The 27,230-nt window shown below is 42.7% G+C and overlaps 1 protein-coding gene across 2 annotated transcripts; it reads right to left on the bottom strand.

Annotated features, from left to right (window-relative positions):
• Positions 1–9,852: 9,852 nt before the first annotated feature.
• Positions 9,853–26,025, bottom strand: WSB1 (WD repeat and SOCS box containing 1). 2 transcript variants are annotated; one of them, XM_006731569.3, is made up of 9 exons: positions 25,691–26,025; positions 20,401–20,569; positions 19,322–19,590; positions 18,048–18,179; positions 15,945–16,045; positions 13,524–13,696; positions 12,955–13,068; positions 11,440–11,547; positions 9,853–10,966 (listed from the first exon to the last, which is right to left on the bottom strand). In XM_006731569.3, the coding sequence occupies exons 1-9, from the start codon at positions 25,728–25,730 to the stop codon at positions 10,807–10,809; spliced, it is 1,266 nt and encodes a 421-aa protein (XP_006731632.1). In that variant the 5' UTR covers positions 25,731–26,025; the 3' UTR covers positions 9,853–10,806. The 2 variants fall into 2 exon arrangements, with proteins under 2 accessions (XP_006731632.1, XP_081661537.1); XM_081805411.1 differs by lacking the exon at positions 25,691–26,025 and adding an exon at positions 21,685–21,724.
• Positions 26,026–27,230: the final 1,205 nt, after the last annotated feature.

Here is a 27,230-nt window from a genome sequence, read left to right as displayed (position 1 = left end):
TGAGATTAAGAATTCCTCATATCAGTGAGGTCATATGAGACATGTCTTTCTCTGATGGACTTATTTCGCTCAGCATAACACCCTCCAGTTCCATCCACGTCGTTGCAAATGGCAAGATCTCATTCCTTTTGATGGCTGCATAATATTCCATTATATATATATATCACATCCTTTTTTTGTTTTTAAGATTTTATTTATTTATTTGACAGAGAGAGACACAGCAAGAGAGGGAACACAAGCAGGGGGAGTAGAAGAGGGAGAAGCAGGCTTCCCGCAGAGCAGGGAGCCCAATGCGGGGCTCGATCCCAGGACCCCGGGATCATGACCTGAGCCGAAGGCAGACGCTTAACGACTGAGCCACCCAGGTGGCCCAGGAGCAACTTTCAATGTCTAACCGGAAGCAGCTTGTAGATGGAAAGCTCCTTGGATCCAGGGCCTTTTTTTTTTGTGCATAGGGCTGCCAGAGGCTGGGGCAGCAAGAGCAGGCTGTCCGCAAATGCTCACGAGCCAGGGTGCCGAGAGCTGCAGTGTGGTGTGGGGGTCAGAGGTGCAGCTCCAAGAGCCAGCCTGCCTGATTCGAGTCCCACTCAGTAGCTGTGTGGCCTAAAAAGTTCTGTCACCTCTCTGTGCCTCAGTTTCTTCTTCCGTAAAACGAGGATGGTGATTAGAGCAGGACCAATCTCATGGGATTGTTGTAAGTATAAAGAAGGTGAAATATGTGAAGCAGACGTATATAAAAATATGAGCTATCGTTATCACTGAACAAAACATTCTGAAATGTCATGTGGCAATTATAAATGGTAACTAGGAAAAAAATTAAAAAAAAAAAATGGTAACTAGGGGCGCCTGGCTGGCTCAGTCGGAAGAGTGTGCAGCTCCTGATCTCTGAGGCCTTGCTCTGCCCAAGGGCAGGCACCACTGTTATCTAAGGAATGAGCTGGGGAGGCATGAGCTGCGGGGGTGGGGGGGGGTGGGTGGTGCATAAGGATGCTTTGAAATGGCACAGACAGCCAGGTAGGGAGGCCACTGGAAGTTCCCCCAGGGTTCTCCCTGGTTTCCGGTGCTCTCCCCTACGGTCCCTCCCTTTGAAAGTCCCATTGCTGTGCAGACTGGGGAGCATTGGTACCAACAAGATGACTGAAAGGAAACAGCACCTCGGTTTCCCAGTCTGGGCTCCGCTGTGAATTTTACCTCGTCTTGATCCAGTTGATTGACTTCAGGAACATGAAGGAGTTTGAACCAGATCAGTGGTTTTCAACAGCGAACCTGTTGTGTGTGGCCTGGGTTGTGTTCAGACTCAGAATCTCCAGGGACAGAGCCTGGCAGGTATGTTTTCAGAAATTCCACAAGTAACTCTTACGGTCCTCACTGGCCTTAACTTATCCGTTCTCTGGCAAGGGCCATGGGGCACACTCGCTGGGAGCTTTGGTGGGGTCAGTATAGAACCCCAGTGCTATCCCAAGAACTGGGAGCTTCGTAAAGAAAAACAACTTAACCACTCATATTGTGCTGTAGGCCAGGTCCTACTCCGCTCTAGCAAATCCTTTAATCCTGATAACAACCCTGTGAGGTTGTAGCTAATAATTACCCCCATTTTACAGCCAGGCAAACAGAGGCCTAGATAAGCTCCCAACTTGCCTGAGGTCCCACAGCTAGTTCGCACAGAGCCGGGGTGCCTACCTGGCAGTTTGGCTGCCATCAACCCACTTTTTCGGTTGCTCCTGTGTTAGCCCAGCAAACCGGGGGTGAAGAGTGATCCTGCACGGAGCCCATTATAGCAATCAGGAGGGTGGCTTTTCCTTAGCTTTTTAGTGGTTTGCGGGTTTGCTTCCATCTGCTTCCTAGACTGGGGTTCTTTGAGGGCAGGAGTCCTCAAAGTGTCCCCGGCCCTGGGTATGGTCTAGCATGTGGCAAGTGCTCGGGTGCTGCTGAGTGGACGAACTGTAACTGAACTCCCTGAACTGTAACTGAACTGTAACTCGGGCTCCCTGCTCAGCGGGAAGCCTGCTTCTCCCTCTGCCTGCCGCTCCCCCTGCTTGTGCTCTCTCTGGCTCCCTGCATGGGGTGCATTCAACTGAACACAACCCAAGGAAGTGTTGAAAGCAAAGACTTTTATTACCTGCTATAAGGAAGGAGACAGGGAAGGAGCTCGCAGAGCACTGTCTCCCTGCGGGGTGAGTGCAAGAAGCTTTGATGCAGTGCAGTAGGGGGAGGGGCAGGGAGCTTGCATATACATTAAGGGACTTACACATACTCTATTACTTAGGCTCTGTGGTTCCATTGCGCATGCCCAGTGTGTCAACATGCTAGTGCATACATGGTATGTTCAAAAAATGGCAGCAAACCCCGCCCATGGGAGGTGATCTTCGTATTCAGATGAGTTTAAGGTAACTTCAGGACGGCTCTGCTTGGGTCCTCAGCTCCAACCCGCCTGAAACTGGCTCCCATAAGGGGCTATCAGGTGAAACACCAACACAACTCCTAGCTGAGTGTTGTGTCCTTGATGGAAACTGCTGGTCCTGCCCTGGTGTGTCCTTTTCCCCTCCTCCCTTCTACTGACAGCTTTCAGCCCTCTGATTGGAGTAACTTCCCCTGGCCTCCTGGCTAACACAATGCATGCAGAAAGGCAGGCAGGAATGAATGAATGAATGAATGAATGAAGCTGTGCTCAATTCCATCCAGTTCTCTACCTCCCTGTCCACCACTCCCCGATCATCTGCCTGCTCACCGATCATCTGCCTGCTCACGGGAGGCCCAGAGTGGGGTGTGGCTGTTTTTCAGGCCTTTGGCATATATTTCCAAAACAACAAAACATTTTAAACAATGACTGATATGCTAAAAAAAAAAAAAAGTCTCTGGTTTGACTCAAGTTTGTTTGGGGAAGGGGATAACGATAAACACCCAAGGCCCCTGTTGCTATGGAGATATGCTCCTGTAGGCGTCATCATAACGGCTCCCTACTTTAGGCTAGGCCCAAAGTGCTAAGTGCTAAGTACTTCTAGGGCTTGATCTCCTTTCATCCTGATAACCCTGGAGTTCAGGTATTAGGCTGATGTCTAATTTCACAAGTGAGGAAGAGGAGGTTCTGGAGGTGAAGGGGCTCGTTCAAGGTCACGCAGCTACAAATTAGAGCAGAGATTTTAAACCAAGTGTTTCTTGATTCTGAAGCCAATGGTCTTAGAAGTGTATAACCAGACTCTGTCTTGGCCTTGTCTGAGGTTGTGTTGATGGCCTCTCAGTATTTATTTAGTGCCGAGAAAACAGGCCAAAGGGACCCACTTTCCCCAGAAAAGTTCCAGCTAGGCACTCTATCTCTCTCTCCCATTCTCTTCCTCTCTCTCCCTCCCTCTCATTTGCAGAGGAAGATACCAGAGATCCCCTATGTTGCCTCTGGGAGGAGGAATAGTATGCCGTTCTTGGTACTTCTCCATGTAGCTTGACTTTAAAAAGTCATCAGCATTTACTTTTAAAAACAATAATCATGAAGACAGTACTTTATTTTTATTTTTATTTTTTTAAAGATTTTATTTATTTATTTGACAGAGAAAGACACAGCGAGAGAGGGAACACAAACGGGGAGTGGGAGAGGGAGAAGCAGACTCCCTGCCGAGCAGGGAGCCCAATGCGGGACTCGATCCCGGGACTCCAGGATCATGACCTGAGCCGAAGGCAGTCGCTTAACCAACTGAGCCACCCAGGCGCCCCATGAAGACAGTACTTTAAACATCCATGTGGAGATTTGCATTTCTTGAGCATGTATTTACGTTTAGATCCAATTTGCTCTGCCTGCCAGGAAGCTCCAGGTTGAACTCTGTGCACAGCGGCAGATGGAGTAACTGTTTTGTCATCCTGACTTCTGACTCCACCCTTTAGCATGGGGGGCGGGGACAGGATCGGCTTTTTGGCAAGTTAAGGCTCTAGGCCTCCGTTTCCTCATTTATAAAATGGGGATAACAATACCTGCTTCATTGGGTTGCTGGGAGGAGGAGATTATACAGGTGAAACGCTTAGGGCAGGGGCTCCATCCTAGTGTTTGTGTTAGCCGTTTTTCAATTTTAATAGATTTTCATTGGCTGGATTTTCATTGTCAAACCGTTTTTCAGGAAGGGCTCACAGACGTTCTCCCCTTTCACTTGCACCATCTTACTTCACCCTTCATGCATCATCTGTCCCCGATCTGTCCCCGGTGTCTTCTACTCTTGACATTATCTATAACATCCCATTGACCTTTTAATTCTGTATAAATTCCACTTTGTAGCTCATCAAATCCTAGATGCCACTGATTATAATCTGTGCCACAAGGGTGTACCACTTAAGAAAGAAAAAAATTGGGGGGCACCTGGGTGACTCCATCAGTTGAGTGTCTGCCTTCGGCTCGGGTCATGATCTCAGGGTCCTGGGATCAAGTCCCGCATCGGGCTCCTTGTTCAGCGGGGAGCCTGCTTCTCCCTCTGCCTGCCGCTCCCCCTGCTTGTGCTCTCTCTGTCTCTCTGACAAATAAATAAAATCTTAAAAAAAAAAAAAAAAAAGACAGAAAGAAGGAAATTTAAAGACACCATCGATTCTAAAATATATCCCAATTTTAGAGTTGTTCAAATGCATAGGGATAAAAGTGTAGCTTTTAATCCATGAACATGTTAAGGATGTTCTGATCCTTTATTTCCGACTTGGGCCCTTCCCGGCTACGAATTGTCCCCGCTCCTTGATGGCATCTGTAGCATTGACCTGCATGAGTCTCCCACCTGGCGCAGTGCCACTGTAGTGGCTGGCATTCCCGTTGGGTCAGCTCCAGGCAAGGGAGTCTAACCTTGTGGGCGCAGCTGGTGCAAGGGGCTCGGGTTTCCCCTGGACTTGGCAGCTTGTAACCAGCCCTGGTGTTGATCTTTCAAGCCAGTGGCTCTGAGGTCAGCTGACTTTCTCATCTCCAGTGACTGCTCTGCTGCTTCCTGTTTCAGCCTGTGTTTGATTGTTCACGTGGGTAATAAAAACGATTTGTTTGTGAGAAGTTCGTTGTTTGTTTTTTTTTTTAAGATTTTATTTATTTGACAGAGAGAGAGAGAGACACAGTGAGAGAAGGAACACAAGCAGGGGGACTGGGAGAGGGAGAAGCAGGCTTCCCACCGAGCAGGGAGCCCAATGCGGGGCTCGATCCCAGGACCCTGGGACCATGACCCGAGCCGAAGGCAGACGCTCAACGACCGAGCCACCCAGGCGCCCGAGATAGGTTCCTAAGAGGAACAGTGGGAGGATGAAACTGACCCACATCCAGTGCAATTTCCCCCAGGCAGTGGGCAAAGGACAGAGCTCAACAGTCATTTTCTCATCTGTGTGGGTTTCCATCTCCAAATTAAATTTGGAGCCACTCCTTCTATGCTCATTTTTTCCATGATTCAGTGAAAAGCTGGGTGTGTTGGGGGAAAGGTTAAGTCTGACAGCATGCTGACCCCAGGGGGGTTGGCAGACACAGGCAGGGACTAGCTTAGGCATCTGTATTGACTGAATGCCTTACCTAAAGTATTGTGCCCATCCATGGCCATCATGGAGAGAAACGGGGCCCTGGAGACAGGAATTCAAATCCTGGGTGTCATTTCTCAGTTGTAGGACCCTGACAAGTAAGTTGGTCTCCCTGGCCCTCCATAGCTGTAAAACGGGAATAGTGATACTTGAGTTGCTGGAAAGCACCAGGCCGCAATAGTAATGAACACTTGGCCAATGCTCAACAAATGGTAGTAACAGACGTTGAATGCCTACCACATACCTGACATCATGCAGATACAAAATAAAAGCTGAACACTGCTCGTGTAGGGAGGCATTATTACTTATTACAAAGCTCCCGAAGTTACAAGCTGTTAAGCAGCCAAGGCTGCAATCAGCCTTGGGCCGGCAGCCTCAGCCGGCAGTTCTGCAAAGTCCTCTGGGCAGCAGGCCCTGGGGTTGAGGGACTGGGCCAACGTGCTGTATGAACACCCTCCTGACTGAGGGGGCCAAGCCGAGAAGACTGCGTCTTTGCCAGGTGCCGAGCAACGTGACCCAGACATCCCGCGGGAGCTGCTCTTTCCACCTAGCAGCAGCTGGGTGGGTTGGCTCGGGGCCTCTCATCCAAATGCCCCAACACCGGGGTACTTCCATGCCTGCGGTCCGGGGCTAGTCTTTGTCTCTCACTGGGACCCAAAGGCCAGCCATGGGCAGCAGAGCCCTTAGGAGGCCACAGGACCCCTCAGGGCTGAAGACATTTGTCTTATCACCGAGGCACCAATACCTAAGGAGCAGTAACAAGTAACAGGGCATATTTGAAAAGGCCAAGGAAGTGGTGTAGAAATTAAGACTGATGGAAAAGGGGCAAGAGTGGTTTGGGCTGGGGCAGCACATCTGCCACCACCAAAGAGAGGCCATCTATGTCATGGCTCATAAACTCAAGTATCTGCAAGAACTGGAATGCCGTGAAATTCAGCAGAACAAGTGAAAACAGGCTTACGCCGCAGGAAGGGATGGCGGACACAACCCGACCCGGGGCTCCAGCCCCTTGGACCGCAGGCCCACAGGAATGTTCGCTTCTCCTCTCCTAAGCTCAAGCTTGAAACCTGCCATTCCTGCCAAATGATCTCAGGGGCCTTAGAGGCGGGGAGACAGTTCGGGAATACAGAGATGGATACCTGTGCACTCTAGCAGAGTTGCCACCCGTGGAAGGGCTAAGGAGGTATCCCTGCTGGTCCTACAGACGCTTTAACTGTGCTCTCCTCCACAGTTCAGGATCGAAGGATGGTATGAGACAGACCCAGTGAATCATGTGACTTACTGGGGGAGCTTCCCATTTTGCCTTAGAGCTGATTAGGCTGAGTGCAAACTTGGGTCTTTGTGGTTTCCATTTTTTTTTTAAGATTTTATTCATTTATTTGGCGAGAGAGAGAGTATGAGCAGAGGGAAGGGGCAGAAGCAGAGGGAGAAGCAGACTCCCCAATAAGGAGCCCGATGAGGGTCTTGATCCCAGGACCCTGGGATCATGAGCTGAGCGGAAGGCAGACGCTTAACTGACTGAGCCTCCCAGGTGCCCTGGTTTCCATTTTCTATCAGCCTCATCCCAGCCTGTTTTATTACCATTCTCACCAGCTTTCTCAACTTGCTTTTAATATTCGTCTTTTTTTCTTGCAAGAACATTTCATTATTAAACAGCAATTGGGAAACATATACAAAACCACTTATTGGAGTCACCACTTCATCTGTCTTCATTACCAACTCATTTTATTTTTTTAAAGATTTTTTATTTGACAGAGACAGACACAGCGAGAGAGGGAACAGAAGCAGGGGAAGTGGGAGAGGGAGAAGCAGGCTTCCCGCAGAGCAGGGAACCCAATGCGGGGCTCGATCCCAGGACCCCGGGATCATGACCTGAGCCAAAAGCAGGCACCCAACAACTGAGCCACCCAAGTGCCCCTACCAACTCATTTTAACTCTATTTCCTGACCTATACTAGAGGTTCATTTCTATGGTTCACACTTTATTTTTGGAATAGGAGAGTTATTAGTGCTTCAGCCTCATTTAATGCAAAACAAAAAAATGATCACCATCATCACTGTATTATACATTTTCCTAAACAAAGTCTAGGGTTTATTTTCAGACCAGAAGAGTGATTCCCTGCGGTATTACAGGTAGAGAAAGTTCCTAGATTTCTATCACCTCTGAAAGAGAAACCACAAGGATAATCATAGTTGTCGTCTCCAGTAGGGAAAATGCCAGTTAATAAAAATTGAATGAAATTGCTCTTCCTTTCCCAATCCCAGCCTCAATCTTTTTTCCTGACTCAACTGTTAAACCTATATAATAAATGCCAAATCACCACACAAAGCTACCCAACCACCCATAATATAAATAAATCAATTTACACCTTATTCAAACCAGGTATTTTGCCTTGGCTAAAAGCAAGCTTTACAGAGAAAAGGGCAGGGTGAAATTGTCTACTAATCTTTATTCCTCCCAAACATCTTACCATAAATGTAAGCCAAGGTTATGATGGCCATTTCTCCAGGTTGCACTTGAACAGCTCTTACTTCCAAGGGGATTTAAAAACAAAAAACCAGTATACTCCAAATTGATGCTTGGCCGGATTTTGAAACTGACATAGAAGAACTGGTATTTAACTCTACTGTAGGAATTACTTGTGTTTTATAATCCATACATTCTATAGTTAAAATGCATTCTTAGGCCCAAACCCGGTCAGAATTACTTGGATAAAAATTTCACCCACAAACCTTCACTTGGTTCACCTGACGGTTGGATTCACGCCCCGGTCTCTGGCTTGGGAGATGACGCTGGCTTCTCATACTTGGGACTTTCTCCTCCCTGTGCGGGCTGGCTGATAGCCAAGTCCTCTGCACCCATCAGCCACTGCCCCAACCCACAAGCATGCTACAGCGCAGTCCAGCCTTTTTTGGTCTTGCCCTGAGGGCAGTACAAACCAGCTGAATCCAACTTCACTCTGTCACAAGTAGGCAGGGGACTTCAAGGATCATAAAGTTAAGGTTTGCCAACCTAAGATCAAATTACAGGTCTTAATGTCATTTGAAGTTATTTCAATCAACTGAAATTGTGAAGGACAGCGTGACTGCTGAGTGTGAGGCGCCCTGTGCAGCACTAAAATAGGAAATTGGGTCTGAACATAAATGATCTCTTGCCAGTTCTCCAAATGGCATGCTTTTGGCAATCAGAGAAAGCAGTATCATTTTGATAAAATCCTATAGCTAGAATCTGACCCGACCACATCTCTCCTACCTTCCCTTGGTCACTCAACTCTATGTTAGTATCATCCTGTTATTATCTTCTCCACAAATGGGAAATTTAAGCGTGTTTCTACTTACTATATCCTGCAATCTTCCTTTCACCTTGGCACTATGATTTTCACATGAAAATGTAGCAAGCAATCTGGCCTTCTCAGAGAATGCATCTTCCAGAAATGCAATTTTTACCTGATCACATATGTTGGTTGGAGAGTAAATAATATCATGGTGTGAAGAATAAGTAATGGTATCTTATCATTTTCAAATTATAAAGCAGATGTATTACAAAGTAAAATGCAAAAAAAAAAAAAAATCACAACAGATTTAAAGATAAGATGCTTTTGTGGTTTTTGTAAAACAGGATTCTCAAGAAGTAACTTAGGCACATTTTGTATTGGTTTTCAAATTTGTAACTTGCACTGTTCACAGAGCCAACTGTTAAGAACTTCCAGATAATCTCAGTGGCAACAACCAAGTCTTCAAGAGCACACATGACTGGGGGCACCTGGGTGGCTCAGTCGTTAAGCGTCTGCCTTCGGCTCAGATCATGGTCCCAGGGTCCCAGGATCGAGCCCCGCATCGGGCTCCCTGCTCCGCGGGAAGCCTGCTTCTCCCTCTCCCGCTCCCCCTGCTTGTGTTCCCTCTCTCGCTGTGTGTCTCTCTCTCTGTCAAATAAATAAATAAAATCTTTAAAAAAAAGAGCACACATGACTGAATAAGTTTTGCTTATTCTGCTTCCTCAAAAGGCCCACATCACTAGACTTTCCTTTGGTTACTTTAACCAGATAGACTTACTATAAGCCTGTTGGTTCCCTTAAAAGATCTTCCTTTTGCTCAATAGTTATTTTCCCATTCCAGAGCTTTTCTGTGCTTTTAAAGTAAGTAACAATTACTACAACAGTTCTCCTAGAACAAACCACCAAAAGTGGCCGCCTTCATGAAGCACTAACTCCACAGTAGTAGTACCTGTGCTATTCGTCATCCTTCTTGCGTAATGTGCTGTGGTACTGCATCCGTCTTACCCTGGGCACACAAAACGAGCACTCAACTTCCCAACATACTTAAGAAACATTTGTGATAGTGGTTTTTTACAAGTCTTTAATTAAAAAACTCAAAAATATATAATCAAGCATTGTACATAATGCATACATTCTTAACATCTGCAGGTAAGATAAATAACAGAAGGCAAAAGCAGATACACTGTATTGCTTCTCTCTGGCAAATCACCAGTATTACCCCCTGCAGAAACGTATGATACATGTAAAAAAAAAAAAAAAACATAAAAAAAACCAAGCAAAACCATGGTCTTAAAATTGTCCCTTAGTATAAACAAAATATTTAGCAATAATACAGTAGATGGGATTTTTCAAACTGACTGAAATTGATAATACTTTATACCACTGGGTTAAAGTAGCAAGCTGCTTTCCAAGCTTGAGGCTGGGGGGCGGGGGGGGAGAATGACGCAGGACAGACAGACAGACAGACACACACACACACTCTTTTCCTAGTTATACCCTGGCTCTGTTTGTATTTAGTAATTTCACTAATTCTATGTCTTGGATGCCATTCCTAAAGAAAACAAAATCCTTTCCCCTTGGGTTTTACTTGCAGGTCAGATGCCTGACCCCCACCCCCAACTGCTTTCTTCAGCCAGTATTACCATCTAACGCAGTGGCCTGGGGCAGGGAGGAAATAAATTCCTTCCACTTTGCAGCAAGCTAGATATCGCAGCTCTACTGAAGCAATATATACATGTTGGAACTAAAAGTGAAAAAAGCAAAAGGGTCCATTCAACACATAGCAGCTTATATCTAAATATATACATGTATGTATATGGTTTCACAGTTAAATTTTAAAAAAATTTACATTTGATATGTCCAGAAATATTTCTCCTGTAGTCTATAAATAATATTTTAATATGCTCAAATGATCAAAATGCACTACAAGAATGTATCAAATTAAATAAATTTTCTAAACCTTGACAAACAGATACTTGAAGTCAGTCAAGCTTGAGGTTTGTGTCAAGTGAGCTCCGTCAGATACGATAGGAGAGAAACTCCAAAACTTTGGAAGGAATCGGCAGCTCCTGGACCTCCTGGGTGGGCATCACTCTCCGGATCGACATGCGACACAAATGTTGAAGGCTAGGGACTTGCCTCGGAGTGGCCCAGAAATATACACTTCCATCATGTGTCCTAAACAGAAACAACAACAAAAAAAACCCACAAGCTCAGTCACCTACATTACATGTATTTCAACATCCTACCGCTCAAACAACTAACATCCAAGGCTGTGTATGAGAGTCACAAACTACACATTAAAACCTAATTAAGGAGGCCTAACCAATGATCTCCTCTATGACAAAGTAACAGTATTATAAAGAGCCCTTATGGAAGATTTAGTGACAATAAAATACTGGCTGCTTTGATTAAAAGCCACCTTAGGGTGCCTGGGTGGCTCAGTCGGTTAAGCATCTGCCTTTGGCTCAGGTCATGATCCCAGGGTCCTGGGACTGAGTCTCCCATTGGGCTCCCCGCGGCCTGCTGCTTCTCCTCCCTCTGCCTGCCACTCCCCCTGCTTGTGCTCTTCCTCTCTCTCTCTCTCTGTCAATAAATAAATAAAAGCCACCTTAAATTGCCTCTAAAAGAAAACAGAAAAATCAATTTACCCAGCAGCTAAAACACTGCCATCAGTAGAAAAGGCACAGCAAAGACCATTGCTCAAAGGTGCAACTTGAACTGGATAATCCTCATCAATTCTCCAGAACCTCACCATTCTAGAAAGGAAGTAAGTTATCCAGTGAGTATCAGAATATTTAAGGTAAAAGCAACATCTATACTTCAGATAAAAAACGCCACTCTGTTCTGAGCCACAACCACACATAGATACACACACATATCACTGCAGCAAGCAATTACGCTAACTCAATTACTCTAACTTGCTTTATAAAATATTTTCTAGCCTATACCAATCAGTAATTTGGATCAGCTCACACTTAAGAGACTATATTGTATGGCTGCCTTCCCTTCCCAGTGTTCGGATCCATAATGGTCACAACCAGAATCTTTCTCCTTATGCTCAATTAGTATCTGCTCTGAGAATTTTCACAGCCAAATGAAATTTCTCTGGCAAACAACAAGGATGTTAACATTAACATTATGTAATGTAACAACATTACAAAATGAAAAGACTAATTTATGAAAATATTACAATTAACAACATGTCTGTGAATCAAGATTTGCCATCTTATTTTCCCAAAAGGCAAAAAGGTTTTACTCTTTCCAACACATTTAAAAAGCCTTTTCACATAGGCAGAATGTGTCTAGAAACAGCAGAGACTGGATATGCAAAATCTGAACAAACAGAGAACGGTGACTGCTGGCAAAAAAAACAAAAAACAAAACTTTCTCTGTTCTGGAAAAACGATAGTGACTCACTTTCTGAATTAATGTGACCAAACTACTTAATACTGTATACCATGCACATGGTATAATAAAAGCATGAGCAAAAGGAATGGCGATACCTAGGTTCTGCTTCGTACCAATAATCGTACCAGTGTATCTTACTCGTGTGACATTTCATCTTGTAGCCGCAAATGCAGTGGACACAGTGACTCAGTTTTACCATTTATTTCACTTTGAAAATGCCCTTCTGCTTCAATCTTTACAAGCTATTACTGAAAAATAAATCTGTGAGCTAAAAGCTAATTAAAAATCTACCCAGTCTGCCTACACTAGTTAACACACAAGAAACACAGGGAAAGGCATAGATTATCTTTAGTTTGCATGGATACTCTTCTTCAGGCCAATATTCTTTAAGACACATATCTCCCAAAAGTCTTGTCTAAAGAAAGAGACATTAAAACCCACACAGCAGAAAGGCTTTTTTAAGCCTTGAAAATGTTTCAAGTAGAAAGATGAAAGGAAATCTTTAAAAGATAATAATAGGGTGCCTGGGTGGCTCAGATGGTTAAGTGTCTGCCTTCGGCTCAGGTCATGATCCCAGGGTCCTGGGATCGAGTCCTGCATCGGGCTCTCTGCTCCTTGGGAGCCTGCTTCTCCCTCTGCCTCTCTCTCTCTCTCTCTGTCTCTCATGAATAAACAAAATCTTTAAAAAAAAATAAAAAATAAAAAATAAAAAAATAAAAGATAATAATAGGTCAAACTATAATTCACACACTTACTTATCATCAGCAAGGCTTGCAACATGCAGTCCATCATGACTAAAAGACACAGATCGTACCCATCGGTCATTTGCTCCTCCAGCAAATATTGGAGTAGGTGGGGGAAACAGGTGCCTGAGGTCAAATACACGTTTTCAGTGAAAATGAGAGTCACTTCAAGAAGCGAAACTACCCAGGTACAAAGTACATCTGTCTTTGAATTATGTTTAAACTGGCCTTAATGACCACAATTGAGGAGACTGAGTAGAGCTGATCCAAATTAAATGAAAGGAACCTTAAAAGAATTACTAATCTCCTTTTTACAATGTGGTTCAAGACACTAAGATTAACTCCAATGTTAGTTTCAACCGTTTTTCAAAAACCTTGACACGAAACTCTAAATATAATTAACCACTTCTACAGAGTCGTATACTGTCGAATGACAACAACATGATCTGTTATCAAGAGAGCCAATGATAGACTACAATTTTAATCCTACATGTTAGTGATTCTTTTCATGTAGTTTCTTAAAAGCTATACTAATAGCCAGAGATGAACCACAGACTACAATTAATTCATGCTGTACCCACCCAAATTCCATCAGAATGTCTCCAGTATGTGGATCCCAGATATATACTCGAGTATCATAAGATGCAGTAGCCAGCAATGCTCCATCAGGAGAAAAGTCACAAGCTACAACATCATGGTGGTGTCCTTCTAGTTTCCGTATCATGGTATATTTATCCATATTCCAAAGGAAAACCTGCAATAAAAAGGCAAATGTTATAGCTTCATTCAGACACACAGAGGACAAAATGGCACAACTTAATCTAAAACTGCTAAATTTAATTAACATTAAACATTATAAATTATGAATAATTAAAAGAATATGTATGCTCAGTGTCATAGTCAGATTAAAATCAGTCTTTAAGTTAATTAGACATGCAAATTCTATTTCAAATGTTTCTGTTAAATGTTAATTTAAAAATAAGCCTAAACATAAAAAAGGCAATGCAATTTAACCACAAAGTTATACTGAAATCCATTTATTCCAAAAACTAAGTAACTAAAATATATACAAAAATAAATAGGGTTAAGTACTACAAACCCCCTTCTTTTTTTTTTCCAGAAACTACCAAATTTTTAAAAAATATACAGACAGAAAATGTAATGTTAACAAATTGTTACTCCATTGGCATCTCCCTTTGAGATAATCACTTGTTTACAATAGGCTTGGGTCACCAACGTGAGCCTAGGAAGAGAAACAGATACTGCAAGCAAAGAGAATTTTCACAGCCAAATGAAATTTCTTTGGCAAACAACAAGGACGTTAAACCACATTACAAAACGAAAAGACTAATTTATGAAAATATTACAATTAACAACGTCTGTGAATCAAGATTTGCCAATCTTATTCTTCCCAAACCAACCACAATTATTAGTCATTTTAAGTATAAAACATTTAAATTACTTTAGTACAAGTTTACATAGTTTTCAACTCTGTAAGATCAGTACTTAGACTGTGCAGAATAGTTCTGAATAGGATTCAAATGTTTACTTCAGTCTAGTTATAGGAAATACGAGCTTGGAGGTTTACAACAATCCTAATAAGACAATCTCTCCTCTTGGAGTAAAGCAATCCTTTTTACTACTTTTTTTCTGCACAGACACAATATTATTACTTCCAAAGAAAAATAAATACAAATTTTAAGTTGGATCAAAGTCTTAAGGTATCTCTAACATCTCAAAGAATTCCAAAAAAAATAGCACAGAGAAACCATTTGAAAGCCAATTACATTACATTAAATTGGTTTCACATGTCAGACTCCCAATTCCATGAGACTGGAAGACTAATTTACTTGGAGGAGTCAGTGGGTTTCACTGCGGGGTGAAATTACTTTAAAAAAGAAAAAAAGAAAGAAAGAAAAGCAGAAAGTGGACATCGACCAGCACCTGTGTACGTACAGTACACCTTGCAGCGGAATGCAAGGTTACTTCATCCTATGGTAAAGGTCGCCCCCAGCCCGGTAGCCAGAGATGCCACTCTTTCTGCCCAGCTAACACCATTGTGCGCCTGTGTGCGAGTGGTGCCAGCATAACCTCAATCACACCAATATTGCTGCCACCACCTGTGACAGGGAAAGCAAGAAGCATATGGAAAACACACAGCCTAAAATAGCAATGTCAATATCTAGCTTTGTTCTTCTTATGATTTTTAAAGAACTGAATACTTTTTTTCTAAGCTTCTAACATTTGCAACTATTATCTTAACATACTTCTTGGCTAAATAAAATGCATTTAAAACCAGCCTCCCACCCCCAGTAATTCAGAGTGTATTCTGAATATCCCATGTATTTGGACTTCAACATTTTTCATAAACATCTGAAGCTAATAAGATCTCTTTATACTAAGTCAGAGCTGGTAGACAACTAAAAGAGAGTTCATTAATAAGCATAACCCTCTCAAGAGTCACTTTATACTTAATCTGTCTACAGGTATGCTATGCAAGACAGACCATGTCAATTTCGTCTATAATTCACTCTAGACATACATGAGTGCTGTTTTTATTATTAGATTTTCAAGTTACTTTTTTTCAGTTAAATGTCCAGGACCAGCTGGGAATCAAAACTTTTTAAACAGCAAACTGGACAAAAAAAATAGAACAACAGAGAAGAAAATAATTAGCGGAAATGTCTTAACATTTGGACTAGATCTCTTCTATAGCACATAAACTTTCCTGTAGCACATAAACTTTCCTAGATCTTAGAAAAAGTAAATTTGACATACCCCTTACTTTATGAATATTATCTCTGACTAAAAGCAATCCAATTTCTCACTCCACAATCAATAACTATATTTCCCTCATGCAAATTCTCCCCCATCGTGAAATAAAATATTTAAGATATTCATGACACCGAGCACAGACTTGTAAGTTACTTAGATTTAAAATGATTATGCACACATTATTATAATCCAGTTCACAAGGAATGTACAAGAACTTTGATACATACTGCTTTACTGGCTCCCACTGAACACAGCATAGAAGAGTCAGGAGAGAATGCACAGCTATACACCCAGTTCTGATGGCCCCTCAATACTTTCATCATGTTTCCTGAACAAAAAGAAATAACCTGTATTAACCCTAGAGTTCACTTCCAATGAGCAGCATTTCAAAAATGGCAGGATCAGAGAATCACACACTTCTAGAGCAGCAGTGATTTATCTGTAACAAGGGTTAGCTATAAACTAGTTGATTATTTCATAAAGTTCTACTGGAACACAATCATGCCCCTTTGTTTGTTGTTACAATGGCAGAGGTAACTAAGGCAGAGACAGCATGGTCCACGAGCCTAAAATATTTCCCATCTGGCCCTTCAGGAAAAACCTGCTGACCATTCACATATAGAAGATAGAATTCTTTTAGTCTAATCCACTTACTCTACAAATGAAGGACCTGTAACACTTCAAGGCTGAGACCTGAGAACACCTTCAAAATGCCTTTCATCCTTTTTCCTTTCTGATCACCTATATTCCACTCCAAAGCCCCTGTGCATTATAGCGACTATGTCTGTATATTTTAACTCTTAATTTTATAAATACTTACTGAATGTCGACTGTATGTCAGGCACTGAGGAGACAGCTATGAGTAAGACTAAGTCCCAACTCTCCTGAGCTTACATTTTAATGAGGCCACATTTTTTTTGTTTTGAGGGGTGGGGAGGAGAAGAGGGAGAGAGAGAATCCCAAGCAGGCTCTATGCTCAGGATGGAGCCCGACGAGTGGCTTGATCTCATGACCCTGAGATCATGACCTGAGCTCAAATCAAGAGACGCTTAACCAAATGAGCCCCAAGTGCCCCTGAGTCTATATTCTTAAAACATATGCACACAACTGAAAATGTGTTGAGAAAGCAAGCAGCTTTCGATATGCAAAAGAAAATAAAAATTTAATAACCGAACTGTTATAATTGTTGGGATATCTCCACCCCTCAAAGCCGAGCATTCAGAGAATGCTAAGATGCATAGGTCCATCGTGGTTTGGTAAGATGCGCGTATTATTTTAGTAGGCAATTGTTATTACCCATCAGCTGGAACAAGTCTCCAAACCTCAGAGTTTTGTTTCCTACTACATTCAATTTAAGTCACAATACTTCCAAAGCAAACCCTCAACCTTGAGCCTGAGGCTGTTAGAGGACTAGCAGATCTTATTTAAATGTAAGGTGTTAGCCAAAACTGTAAACTTTCTTATTAGTGGCTAAGAAGCGGAAAGAGATGCTCATCTCTGGTCCTCTCAAATGAGGTAGACTTTCCGAAACTTTCTATGCACTGCGATTAACGAAGTTTCAGAAAAACCTGAGTACTTAACACTAACATACCTTTATTCTTTTATTAAAGATATTTATTTATTTATTTATTTGTCAGACAGAGAGAGAGAGTGCACAAGCAGGGGGAGCAGCGGACAGAGGGAGAAGCAGGCTCCCCGCTGAGCAGGGAGCCCGATGAGGGGCTCGATCCCAGGACCCTGAGATCATGACCTGAGCCAAAGGCAGCGGCCTGACTGACTGAGCCACCCAGGCATCCCTAACATAACTTTTATTATACTGGATAGCAAGTCTTTTGATAATTTCTTACTTAACCTATCCAACTTATTATTATACTTATTAACTTTTAGGAGCTATAAATCCTGGTATATAAATGTCTTAATCTAAGTTTTATTAGATTACTAAATTGTGTTACTTCGAGATCTACTTAAATTTTTGCTAAGCAAATGAAGTTAATAACCTTCCCTAAGATGAAGAAAATAAACTAACACATTTATAAAAGGCTAAAATTGACCCAGATTTTGTCCTCATATAGTTGATACAGATCTGTGTGGTTAGTTTCTAAATAATATCAGATTGTTTAGAGTAACTGCTGGTTCCTGTTCTGGGTCACATTTATGGTTCCGTTTGATCTGCACAAGGAAAGGGACCAAACGATTAAGCAGAGAACAGGAAACTTTGATCATAGGCCACTTTTAAAGTCAAATGCCCCAAATGATCAACACTTCTTGACATCTCTCAGTAGTAATGTTATGAAACCCATTCTGTTTCACAGCCTGGAAAAAAGACATACCATCATCTTTCAGGTCCCACACTCTCAGAGTTTTGTCTCTTGAAGCTGATACTAGGATCAAGCTCCCATCTGGAGCAAAAGTTAAATCTCTGACCACTTCAGTATGATCTACCAAGTTAAGGAGGAGTTTTCCTAAATGCAATGGAAGAGGGAAAAAAGACAATGTTGTTAATTTTTATCAGCTTCTTTCTTTAAAATAGGGTTCTTCACCATAAAACACATTATATAGAAATACTTGTCACCTCCTTAGTTTCCCAAGTGTAAAGTGACTTAATAGTGCTTTTACTATCGCCTTTAAAGATTCTCTATTTACACAGTTGTAAAATGTATTATTTCCAGGATAACAAAGCCTAAATTTATTAGATCAGCTTAAAGAGAATTCCTGAAATGTAAACAAGTTAATTTACCATCAGGAAAACCTACCTTATCACTTTTTAATCTTTGTATAGTATGATTTTAAATATAAAATCCAATTTTCCCTTTTCTTTTTCTTGGATTACTAACAGACTATCAAACTCCCCAAAAAGATTCATGTTATCTCACAACCACCTAAATTTTCAAAAATAATCAGTGAAAAAATATACTTTATTCATCTAATATTGTGAGAGTTCTGTTTTCTATGAAAATCTATGTGCTTTCCTTAAATTGTTTTTAAGAATCCAATCAAATTTACTGACTCTTTATCCTCATTCAATATTAGTATCACCTGCTGTATTCTACTCTACATAGTTTTAATGCTCATTTAAAAAAAAAAAAGGCCTTCACATTTTTGGCATATACTATCAGCCAGAAACTGTTTTACTCAGTGAATAACACGTTCACTTTTAATTGCCCAAAGAATTTAACTTCTCAACCTATCTAGTTAAACTTTAGATACAATGTCACTAAAACTTCCAAAGGTTAGACAATGATTGTTGAAAACCAGATTTGCCTTGAAAGCCTCCAAGCTATCACTGAAAAAGTATGTAAGACAACACCTTGCCATTTGAGCCATAAACTAAGTTACTAATTTATAAATGATAATTAACTAAACATTCCTTAGGCATGTCCTTCTTGCTGTAACATTCTCTGAAGAGCGACCAAGCAGTGAGAACTCTATTTTCTTAAAATAAAATCATGAGCTGAAGATGCTATGCAGGCCAATCATAAAGACACATCCATAGAACCAATTCTTGCTTTTCAGTGAGTTAAAATCCTCAAATCACGTAGTGCCTAGGAGAGATGCCCTGCATCATAAAATAATCAGGTTTGCTTTTCAAACTATGGCCCCATACCTGTATATACATCCCATATTTTGATACGTCCATTGTTTAACCCTGTGGCAAGGAGCAGCTGATCCTGTCCAAATCTGAATTGATGCCATTCTATGTTGACACAGCGACTCTGTTTTTCTGGAACTGAAGATCCAAAAGCAAGACTCCAGACTATGTCACCACAGTCTATAATATGTTCACGAGGCTTATTTTTCTGACCACCATCACTGTTTTGTCTTGACAATCTCAAACTGCTTGAATTGGTGATATTTTTGGTGCCATGCAAGAGACTGAACGGAAAAAAGGTCATATCTAGTTACTATTTACTCTGGACTCCTACAGATACTAAATGATAAATGTTTGTTAAAATAACCGCAATATTATCATAGTGATACTGAATAACAACCAAATTCTATGGATGGGAAGGCGAAAAGTTGCTATTAGCTATGAGCATATGACCAAATAAACTCAAATCAAAAGACATTTTCAGTTGCTAAGAAAGAGATTAAGTTCAACAATAAAGCAATGTATAATTTCTTTGTGTCAAAATTTTCCTCAAAACCACTATATCAATTAGGACTTCTTTAGCTAACCTAAAATAAGTATAAACAAGCAAAAAACAAAACAAAAAACTGGATATTTATGTAAAGGTCAACTAGACACAAAAAGGAGGGAGAGATTAGATTTAATATATATTTTACAAAAACTTTCAACAAATTCACCAGAGGAACTTTAGGTACATAAAAAATAATTACACAATCATCATAACACTGTTATCTAATAAAATGTTGTGAAATCCAAAAAGCATCACATAACAAAGGTCACCTGGCCCTGGCACAACGCAATATATACACTACCAAGGAACCAGTAATCTGCTTTTTAATACAAAGACACAAAAGCATCTGAGAAAGTATTCTATAATGTATAAGGCCAAATAATTCTTCCTACAAATTTTCCAATATATTCAGCTTATGATTAAAATACATTTACAACAGCCTACAAAGGAAAAACTTAAATATCAAAATCTTTTTATTACTCCACACAGAAAATAGTAAATTCTACAAAGAGATACAAAACACAGAAAAAGAAGAGAATCTTACAAGTTCTTAAGGCACTGGGACCACGGAACAAGCTTTACTGTACGATGTCCTTGTGACCAAGCAAAGTACGAACCATCTGGAGCAAAAGCAACAGTCCAATTTTCACGACCACATTTCTTGTCAAAAGGAGCTACTGGAGCTAAAAGTTCACCTATAGTACGTGATCTCACTAAAAGAAAAAAATATATATGTCACATATAACCAATAATGAATTTGAGACTGCCTCCATATTAATTTGGGACTCTCAACTCCATTGAGTTTCCATGCAGACAAGGAATAATAAGGAGTTCTGATTTCTACCCTCTGAAGGGAGATAATGTGCTGTGAAGACCCTTTAATGATATAACTAACTTCAAGTTTTGATAAAGTGATTTTTAACATCTCCCACCCAAGAGCTTGTTTAGAAGGCTTCAATAAAAAAACTGGTTAAGTGATAATAATGTAATGATATATCAGGGTTAGCAATTACTAAAGTCCTGACTTTTGCATTATCTTATGTTTTCATCAAATTACTAACATTTAAAGTGCAACAGGCTGGGGTGCCTGGGTGGTTCGGTTGGTTGGGCGACTGCCTTCGGCTCAGGTCATGATCCTGGAGTCCTGGGATCGAGTCCCGCATCGGGCTCCCTGCTCGGCAGGGAGTCTGCTTCTCCCTCTGACCCTCCTCCCTCTCATGCTCTCTGTCTCTCGTTCTCTCTGTCTCAAATAAATAAATAAAAATCTTTAAAAAAAATAAAATAAAATAAAGTGCAACAGGCTAACTTTGTAAGAAAAGTAACTTCCAGTAAGTTTGTAGTTTTCAAAACCACAAACCACTATAAAATACATTGTATCATTATTCAAAGGAAAGCACTATTAAATGGTCTCTTTAAACATGAATATTTTTTTTTTAAGATTTTATTTTTTAAGTTATCTCCACACCCAACGTGGGGCTTCAACTCACAATCCCGACACCAACAGTCACATGCTCCACTAAGTGAGCCAGCCAGGTGCCCCCACATGAGTATTTTTTGAGGCCCAGGTCACCAAAAAAAAAAAAAAAAAAAAAAAATCACAAAACTCCTAGAACTAGAAGGGACTTAAACGTTATTTAGTACAATCTCCCAACCAGTGCTTTAAAATGCATTACACATTTGTGATCCTCAAATAGTGGTCCTCAAGTGTCTTAATGGTGGGCCATAAACTGACCCCAAAATGGAAGTGATTCTTTTGGTTTTTAAGGACAGAGAATAAACAATCTCATAGATTTTTAATTTAGTTAAGAGTACTTAAATTTAGGGGCACCTGGGTGGTTCAGTCGGTTAAGCATCTGCCTCCAGTGTGGGTCATGATCTCACGGTCCTGGGACCGAGCCCCACATTGGGCTCCCTGCTCAATGGGAAGTCTGCTTCTCCCTCTCCTTCTGCTGCTCCCCCTGCTTGTACTCTCTCGCTCACGCGCCCTCTCAAATAAATAAAATCTTAAAAAAAAAAAAAGAGTACTTAAATTTATCATTCATAACAAAAACTGGCATTATTACCGGAGTATACAGAGACTTTTTGTTCTGCATTTCACATGAAGTATGATCAACAAGCTCCTACTGTAGATGTGTGCATGCAAACTTGGCCAGAATTTCCTCAATTTGGGGAATCTTTTTTTTTTTAAAGATTATTTATTTATTTGACAGAGAGAGAGCAAGCGAGAGAGACAGGGAACACAAGCATGGGGAGTGGGAAAGGGAGAAGCAGGCTTCCTGCCGAGCAGGGAGCCCGATGCAGGGCTCAATCCCAGGACCCTGAGATCATGACCTGAGCCGAAGTCAGTCACTTAACCAACTGAGCCACCCAGGTGCCCCTGGGGAAAGAATCTTTATCAGTGTATCACCATTGCTTTCTTGGGTTGGTCTTGATTTCAAATTTTGCTACTCTTCCTTAGGTATAAATTAGTATCACTTTAGTTTCCCTACTATCTATTTTGTGATTAGTTGTCTGGCTAACTCTTACAGTGTATTTTTAGGTTTTTGGCTTAAACTTCCCAACAACTAAACTACATATACCTCATGTATTGCAGTTCAAATAAGAACCACTTATACTCTTACTGCTAGACCATATACATACAACCCCCCCCCCACCATGTACTCATTGAGGTGACACTTCAAGTCTCAATGTGTGCTCTGACAATAGCCAGTGGAACACCCAGCATATGACGGGTGATCAGTAAATATTTATTGAATAAACATAGAAGCACATGTATAAGTTCCCATTCTTAAATGATTTCAACATTTCCTTGTCCAAGTTTTTGGTACATTAACAAATGAGCTATGGTTTAAAAAGCAAAAGAGGGGTGCCTGGCTGGCTCAGTTGGTAAAACATGTGACTGCTGATCTTGGGGCTGTAGGTCTGAACCCCACGGTGGGTGTAGAGATTACTTAAAAATCTAAAAAAAAAAAGGCAAGAAAAATTGAGACCCGTATTTCTGATATTCACGAATATGAATACCTAATAAGGCTTATTCTATTTTTGTGCAGCTGACATTATCAAAAATCTTCCTCCTTGCCACTCCACCCACTCAGTCCCGATTCTGACCTAAGAGAGTAAGCTTAATCCTGCTCTCACATGATAGTCATATATTGAAGACAGCCATGACATCAGCAACTAAATCTTTTCATCAGGATAAACTCCATAGGCCTTTCAATCATTCCTTAGATTACATGGTTTCAAGTCCATTCTCCAACTTCGCCTTCATCACTTTTCTGGAGAAACTCCAGTTGGTAATGGTCTTCATAAAAGTGGCACCCAGAACTAAACACAATACCTCAGGTGTGGTTTGATCAAAGCAGCAGAGCCCCCACCTATTCCCACCCCAATTAAGATGACATTACTTTCATCAGCAGTTACATGACTTTCTTAATATAAAATCCACAAACCAGTGACCCTCATATGCCTACAGAATGATTTTTTTTTTTAAGATTTTTATTTATTTGACAGAGAGAGACCATGAGAGAGGGAACACAAGCAGGGGGAGTGGCAGGCAGAGGGAGAAGCAGGCTCCCCGCAGAATAGGGCTCGATCCCAGGACCCCAGGATCATGACCTGAGCCAAAAGCAGTCGCTTAACCAACTCAGCCACTCAGGCGCCCCTGAAAAAAATTTTTTTAAGTTAAACCTTTATTACCTGCAGCTGTTTAATATATGATTTAATGACCCTGTATAAGGGAAAAGCTGCCTGCCATGGGAACTCAGCCATAAAATACAATACTACATTATCTGTACAGGAGTAACACACTGAGTTACTGCTGAACCAAGCGAACCAGATTTAGCTCCTTCTTCACATTCCTCTCCGCAATTTCATAACCAGAAAGGGAGGATCTGGTATAGTGCCTTGTGAAAGAGGGCCGTAGCTCCAGGCAGTACTCCCTGTCTCACAGGACTTCTTTAATCAGTCAAGGAATCTTGCCTCTCCTCTTTCAGTACTTGAGAAACAGAGAGTTGTAATTAATATCCAAGAAAAGAGGGGAAAAGTTAATTCCTTACTGAAAGATACAAAGCTACATAGAGATGTTACTGTTTCACTCTGTATCCAAATGGTACTTCCAAAGTAAAGAAACAAAGAAACAAAAACTGGGTTTTGGGTTGTTTCTTGTTTTTTGTTTTCCTAAAGCTTAGGAAAGGACAAAGTTCAGATATTTGGGACTTGGCTAATAATTTTATACTACAGTCAGGAAATAACACTGAGACCTAACTAAATAAGAAAAATTTTAACTGAAAAGGCTACTACTTAGTGGATGGTTCTTCTACCTTATGCAGGTATGCTCAGTAGCTCTATCCAGCCCTTAGAAAACAGGACTGGAAAGTTTTCAAAACAGTTCATCAAGATGAAGTAAAACAGATAAATGAAAGGCAGATCACTTATCTGTGATACTATTGTGTAGGAGAGGAGGGAAAAAAGCCCACTGGACTAGGAATAAGAACTTTTGGGTTCCATGTTCCACTTTAGGACCTACTTAATAGTCTTAAAATACTAAAATAAAATTAGGCATGAATTTTGTTTTCTCTGTATTTTTAAAATAGTTATTAGAACCAGGGTTAAAGTCCCCTCCTAACCTGCCATTCAACCTTACCCTTAAAAGAACAAAAGTCCAGAATTCTAAGATAGCGGTCTCTAGATATAAAAACTGAACCCACATACAGGATGGATAGAGGGCCTTTAGGTTACTTCAGCTTCTCCCTCTCTCTAGAAATACCTCCTCCATGTATTTAAAGGCATACATAAAGAACGGGGAAATGCAAAGGGTCTCTGCTCAGTAGCCACCTCCAATTTTCATTTAACACAGTAAGTTTAGTGTTGGACTTTTTGTTGGGGCGGGTGCTAAACCTGTTTTTTTAAATGGAAACTGTACATATATAAGTTGTATAATATGACTTAAGTTCAATGTTTACTAAGCCTATCCATCAATGCACAGCTCTAACTGCCCCCCAGAACTGTGCCAGTTATTTTCCCGTAAGAGGGAATTTAAATGTGAGGTGCTCTCAACGGAGCCCCCGAGGCGGTCTTCACGCAAACGTCTAGGATATATTGCCCTGACTTCGGTGTGGCAGGGCTAGCCTCTCGACCAGTTTCTAGACAGCCTTTTCAGAAAGTGCTCTTTCATACAAGAGCTTTTCTTCTGTCACTCCACCCAACCATTCTGCTCCTCCCCGCTCCTATGTGTAGAAAAGATAATTGAGTCTCCTCCCCCGAACCGCTGCTTTCCTTAACGCCACACCATTTTTTGCTTTTTCCAGGCTGATGGCACCTCTTCGGTCGCATTTCTCCTTTAAGAGTGGTTGATATACATGAGGACCCCTCCCCTTTCATTACACTCCGAACACATAAGTTTACTTTTCCCGTCGTAAAATCAGAGAGCCCAAGACTTCCCCAGCACTCGCCTATCCACTCGACGCCCCAGAGAATCCCAGGACGGCCGTGCGCGGACCTCTTTAGAGGAAACTGGGGTTCCCCCGAGGGTGGGTGTCCACCCCCGGCCACACGGTGAGGACGGCCCTGGGCGCCTAGGTTCCCCTGGACCCGAAGATCCGCCCACTGCCTCCCGCCGAGCCGGGCGCACAGTAGGTTGCTGGATCAACGTCGACCCCATCTACCCCTCGGTGACACCCCCCGGAGGGGCCGCTTCCTTCCTCTTCGCTCCAGGGCTTGGCCCGGCTCACCCTTCTTCACTTAAAACTCAGACGCTTCCTCCTCCGGGGACTCCCTGCCTCTCCGCAGCCCCGGCGCTCTCACCAGCACCCCTCACCCACCGTCCCATTCCTCACCGATCTCTTTCTCGTTGACCCTCGGGGGAAAGCTGGCCATCTATGGGGCACCGTCTGATTCCGGGGACGCGATGCGGTCGCAACGACAGAGAAGGGATCGGCGAGCGCTGAGGGGCGTGACGCGGGCTCGGTCCCTCCCGGACCGGGGGACTGAGGGGGGGGGCGGGGGCGGTGGCGGGAGTCTCTGCCGACTGCCCCGGGAAAGACGCGAAAGGCCTCGGACCAAACTACGGAGTCAAACACAGACAATAGACCCCGTTCCCTGCCTCAAGCCTACGGACCGCGACACTCCCTCCAACGCCGACGACCGCAAACCAGACACTGGAGACAAAATGGCGGGCGGCGCGGGAGCTCTCAGGGCGGCGCGGGCGGGGTCTCGTGACGCCTTCGCCCGAGGCCCCGCCCCCGACGCTCGGGACGTGACTGCCTGGGCTTGGCGCCCCGCCCCCTGCCGGGTGAGCGCGGCCGTTTCTGCGAGAACAGGACCGGCTGGGGCAGGAAGAGTGTCGAGGCGGAGGCGGAACAGGGGCTGCCTCCCCAACCCAGTTGAGGCCGGAACGTGGAGTACGAACTGTGCTCCTAGCTCGGTCTTGTCCCGTCCCCACCCCCCGGGACCGCAGCGTGGTCTGTATTTCTAAGTTCAGTTGCCTTCGAAAAGGCAAACGGAGAATTGTATAATACATATTAGCCCACCGCTTAAAAGATGGCGTGGAATTTAAACTGGCTGAACCAAAAGGAACAAAAAAGACATTTAAGATTTTACCCCGATTTGGCCACCTCCCCAGCCCTTACGTGCTTGATGCAAAAAATGAGTTGAGAATGAACACCGGTCGCTATGCCCCAGGCTTGTGGCGGCGGTCATCCTGACCTGGGCGGCCGGTGTTTGCAAGGGTCGAGGTGCCCGGGCGTGCGGGCAGCCCACCCTGCCCGAGGACCCCCCTGCGCTGCCTTTGTGCTGGCTGTTCCTGCATCCGACGGCCCCGCAAGGCGGGTGGTCGGCGCTGCCCGGGTCTCTGCCGAGGCAGACTCCGCCGGATCAGCTCAGACCGAGGCCTCCGGGTTCACACAGGGCTGATGAAAGTGTCTGTCTGCCAGAGCCACGTTGGTTCCCGATCACAGATGACATACTTGCATTTTAAGGGGCCCTTCTGTGGACTCTAATCCGTGTTCCAGTGGAGGACATCCAAGGCTGGGAATTTCAAGTATGTGGCAGATACTGCTGGGAGAGGAGTTGCATTAGTCAAACTCTTCTGAGAGTTCTCAAATGACAACACGTCGGGCATGTCTCCTTTTCTTTGCATGTTAATTATTCCAATAGTGAAATGTTTAATAGCAGGTAAAAGAAATCAACCCCTCTCTTTTATTTTCAGTCAACATATTTACTTTTTTATATATATAAAGATTTTATTTATTTGACAGAGAGAGAGCACAAGTAGGCAGAGTGGCAGGCAGATGGAGAGGGAGAAGCAGGCTCTCCCCTGGGCAGGGAGCCAGATGTGGGGCTCGATCCCAAGACCCCAGGATCATGACCTGAGCCGAA

Source organism: Leptonychotes weddellii, chromosome 15, assembly GCF_054177405.1.
Source record: "Leptonychotes weddellii isolate Sample4059 chromosome 15, ASM5417740v2, whole genome shotgun sequence".
Classification (NCBI taxonomy): domain Eukaryota; kingdom Metazoa; phylum Chordata; class Mammalia; order Carnivora; family Phocidae; genus Leptonychotes; species Leptonychotes weddellii.
Note: the sequence above shows the minus strand (reverse complement) of the source record. Positions and strands in the feature narration are given on the sequence as shown.

What these genes read in the sequence shown, in the direction of transcription:
- WSB1 (XM_006731569.3), bottom strand. Translation starts at nt 25,730, where the DNA reads ATGGCCAGCTTTCCCCCGAGGGTCAACGAGAAAGAGATCG. An exon ending in AATATGGGATGTATATACAG is followed by an intron (nt 18,180 to 19,321) that starts GTATGGGGCCAT and finishes CATTGCATTTAG; the next exon opens with GAAAACTCCTCCTTAACTTG. An exon ending in GTGGGACCTGAAAGATGATG is followed by an intron (nt 16,046 to 18,047) that starts GTATGTCTTTTT and finishes CTTTTTGTTCAG; the next exon opens with GAAACATGATGAAAGTATTG.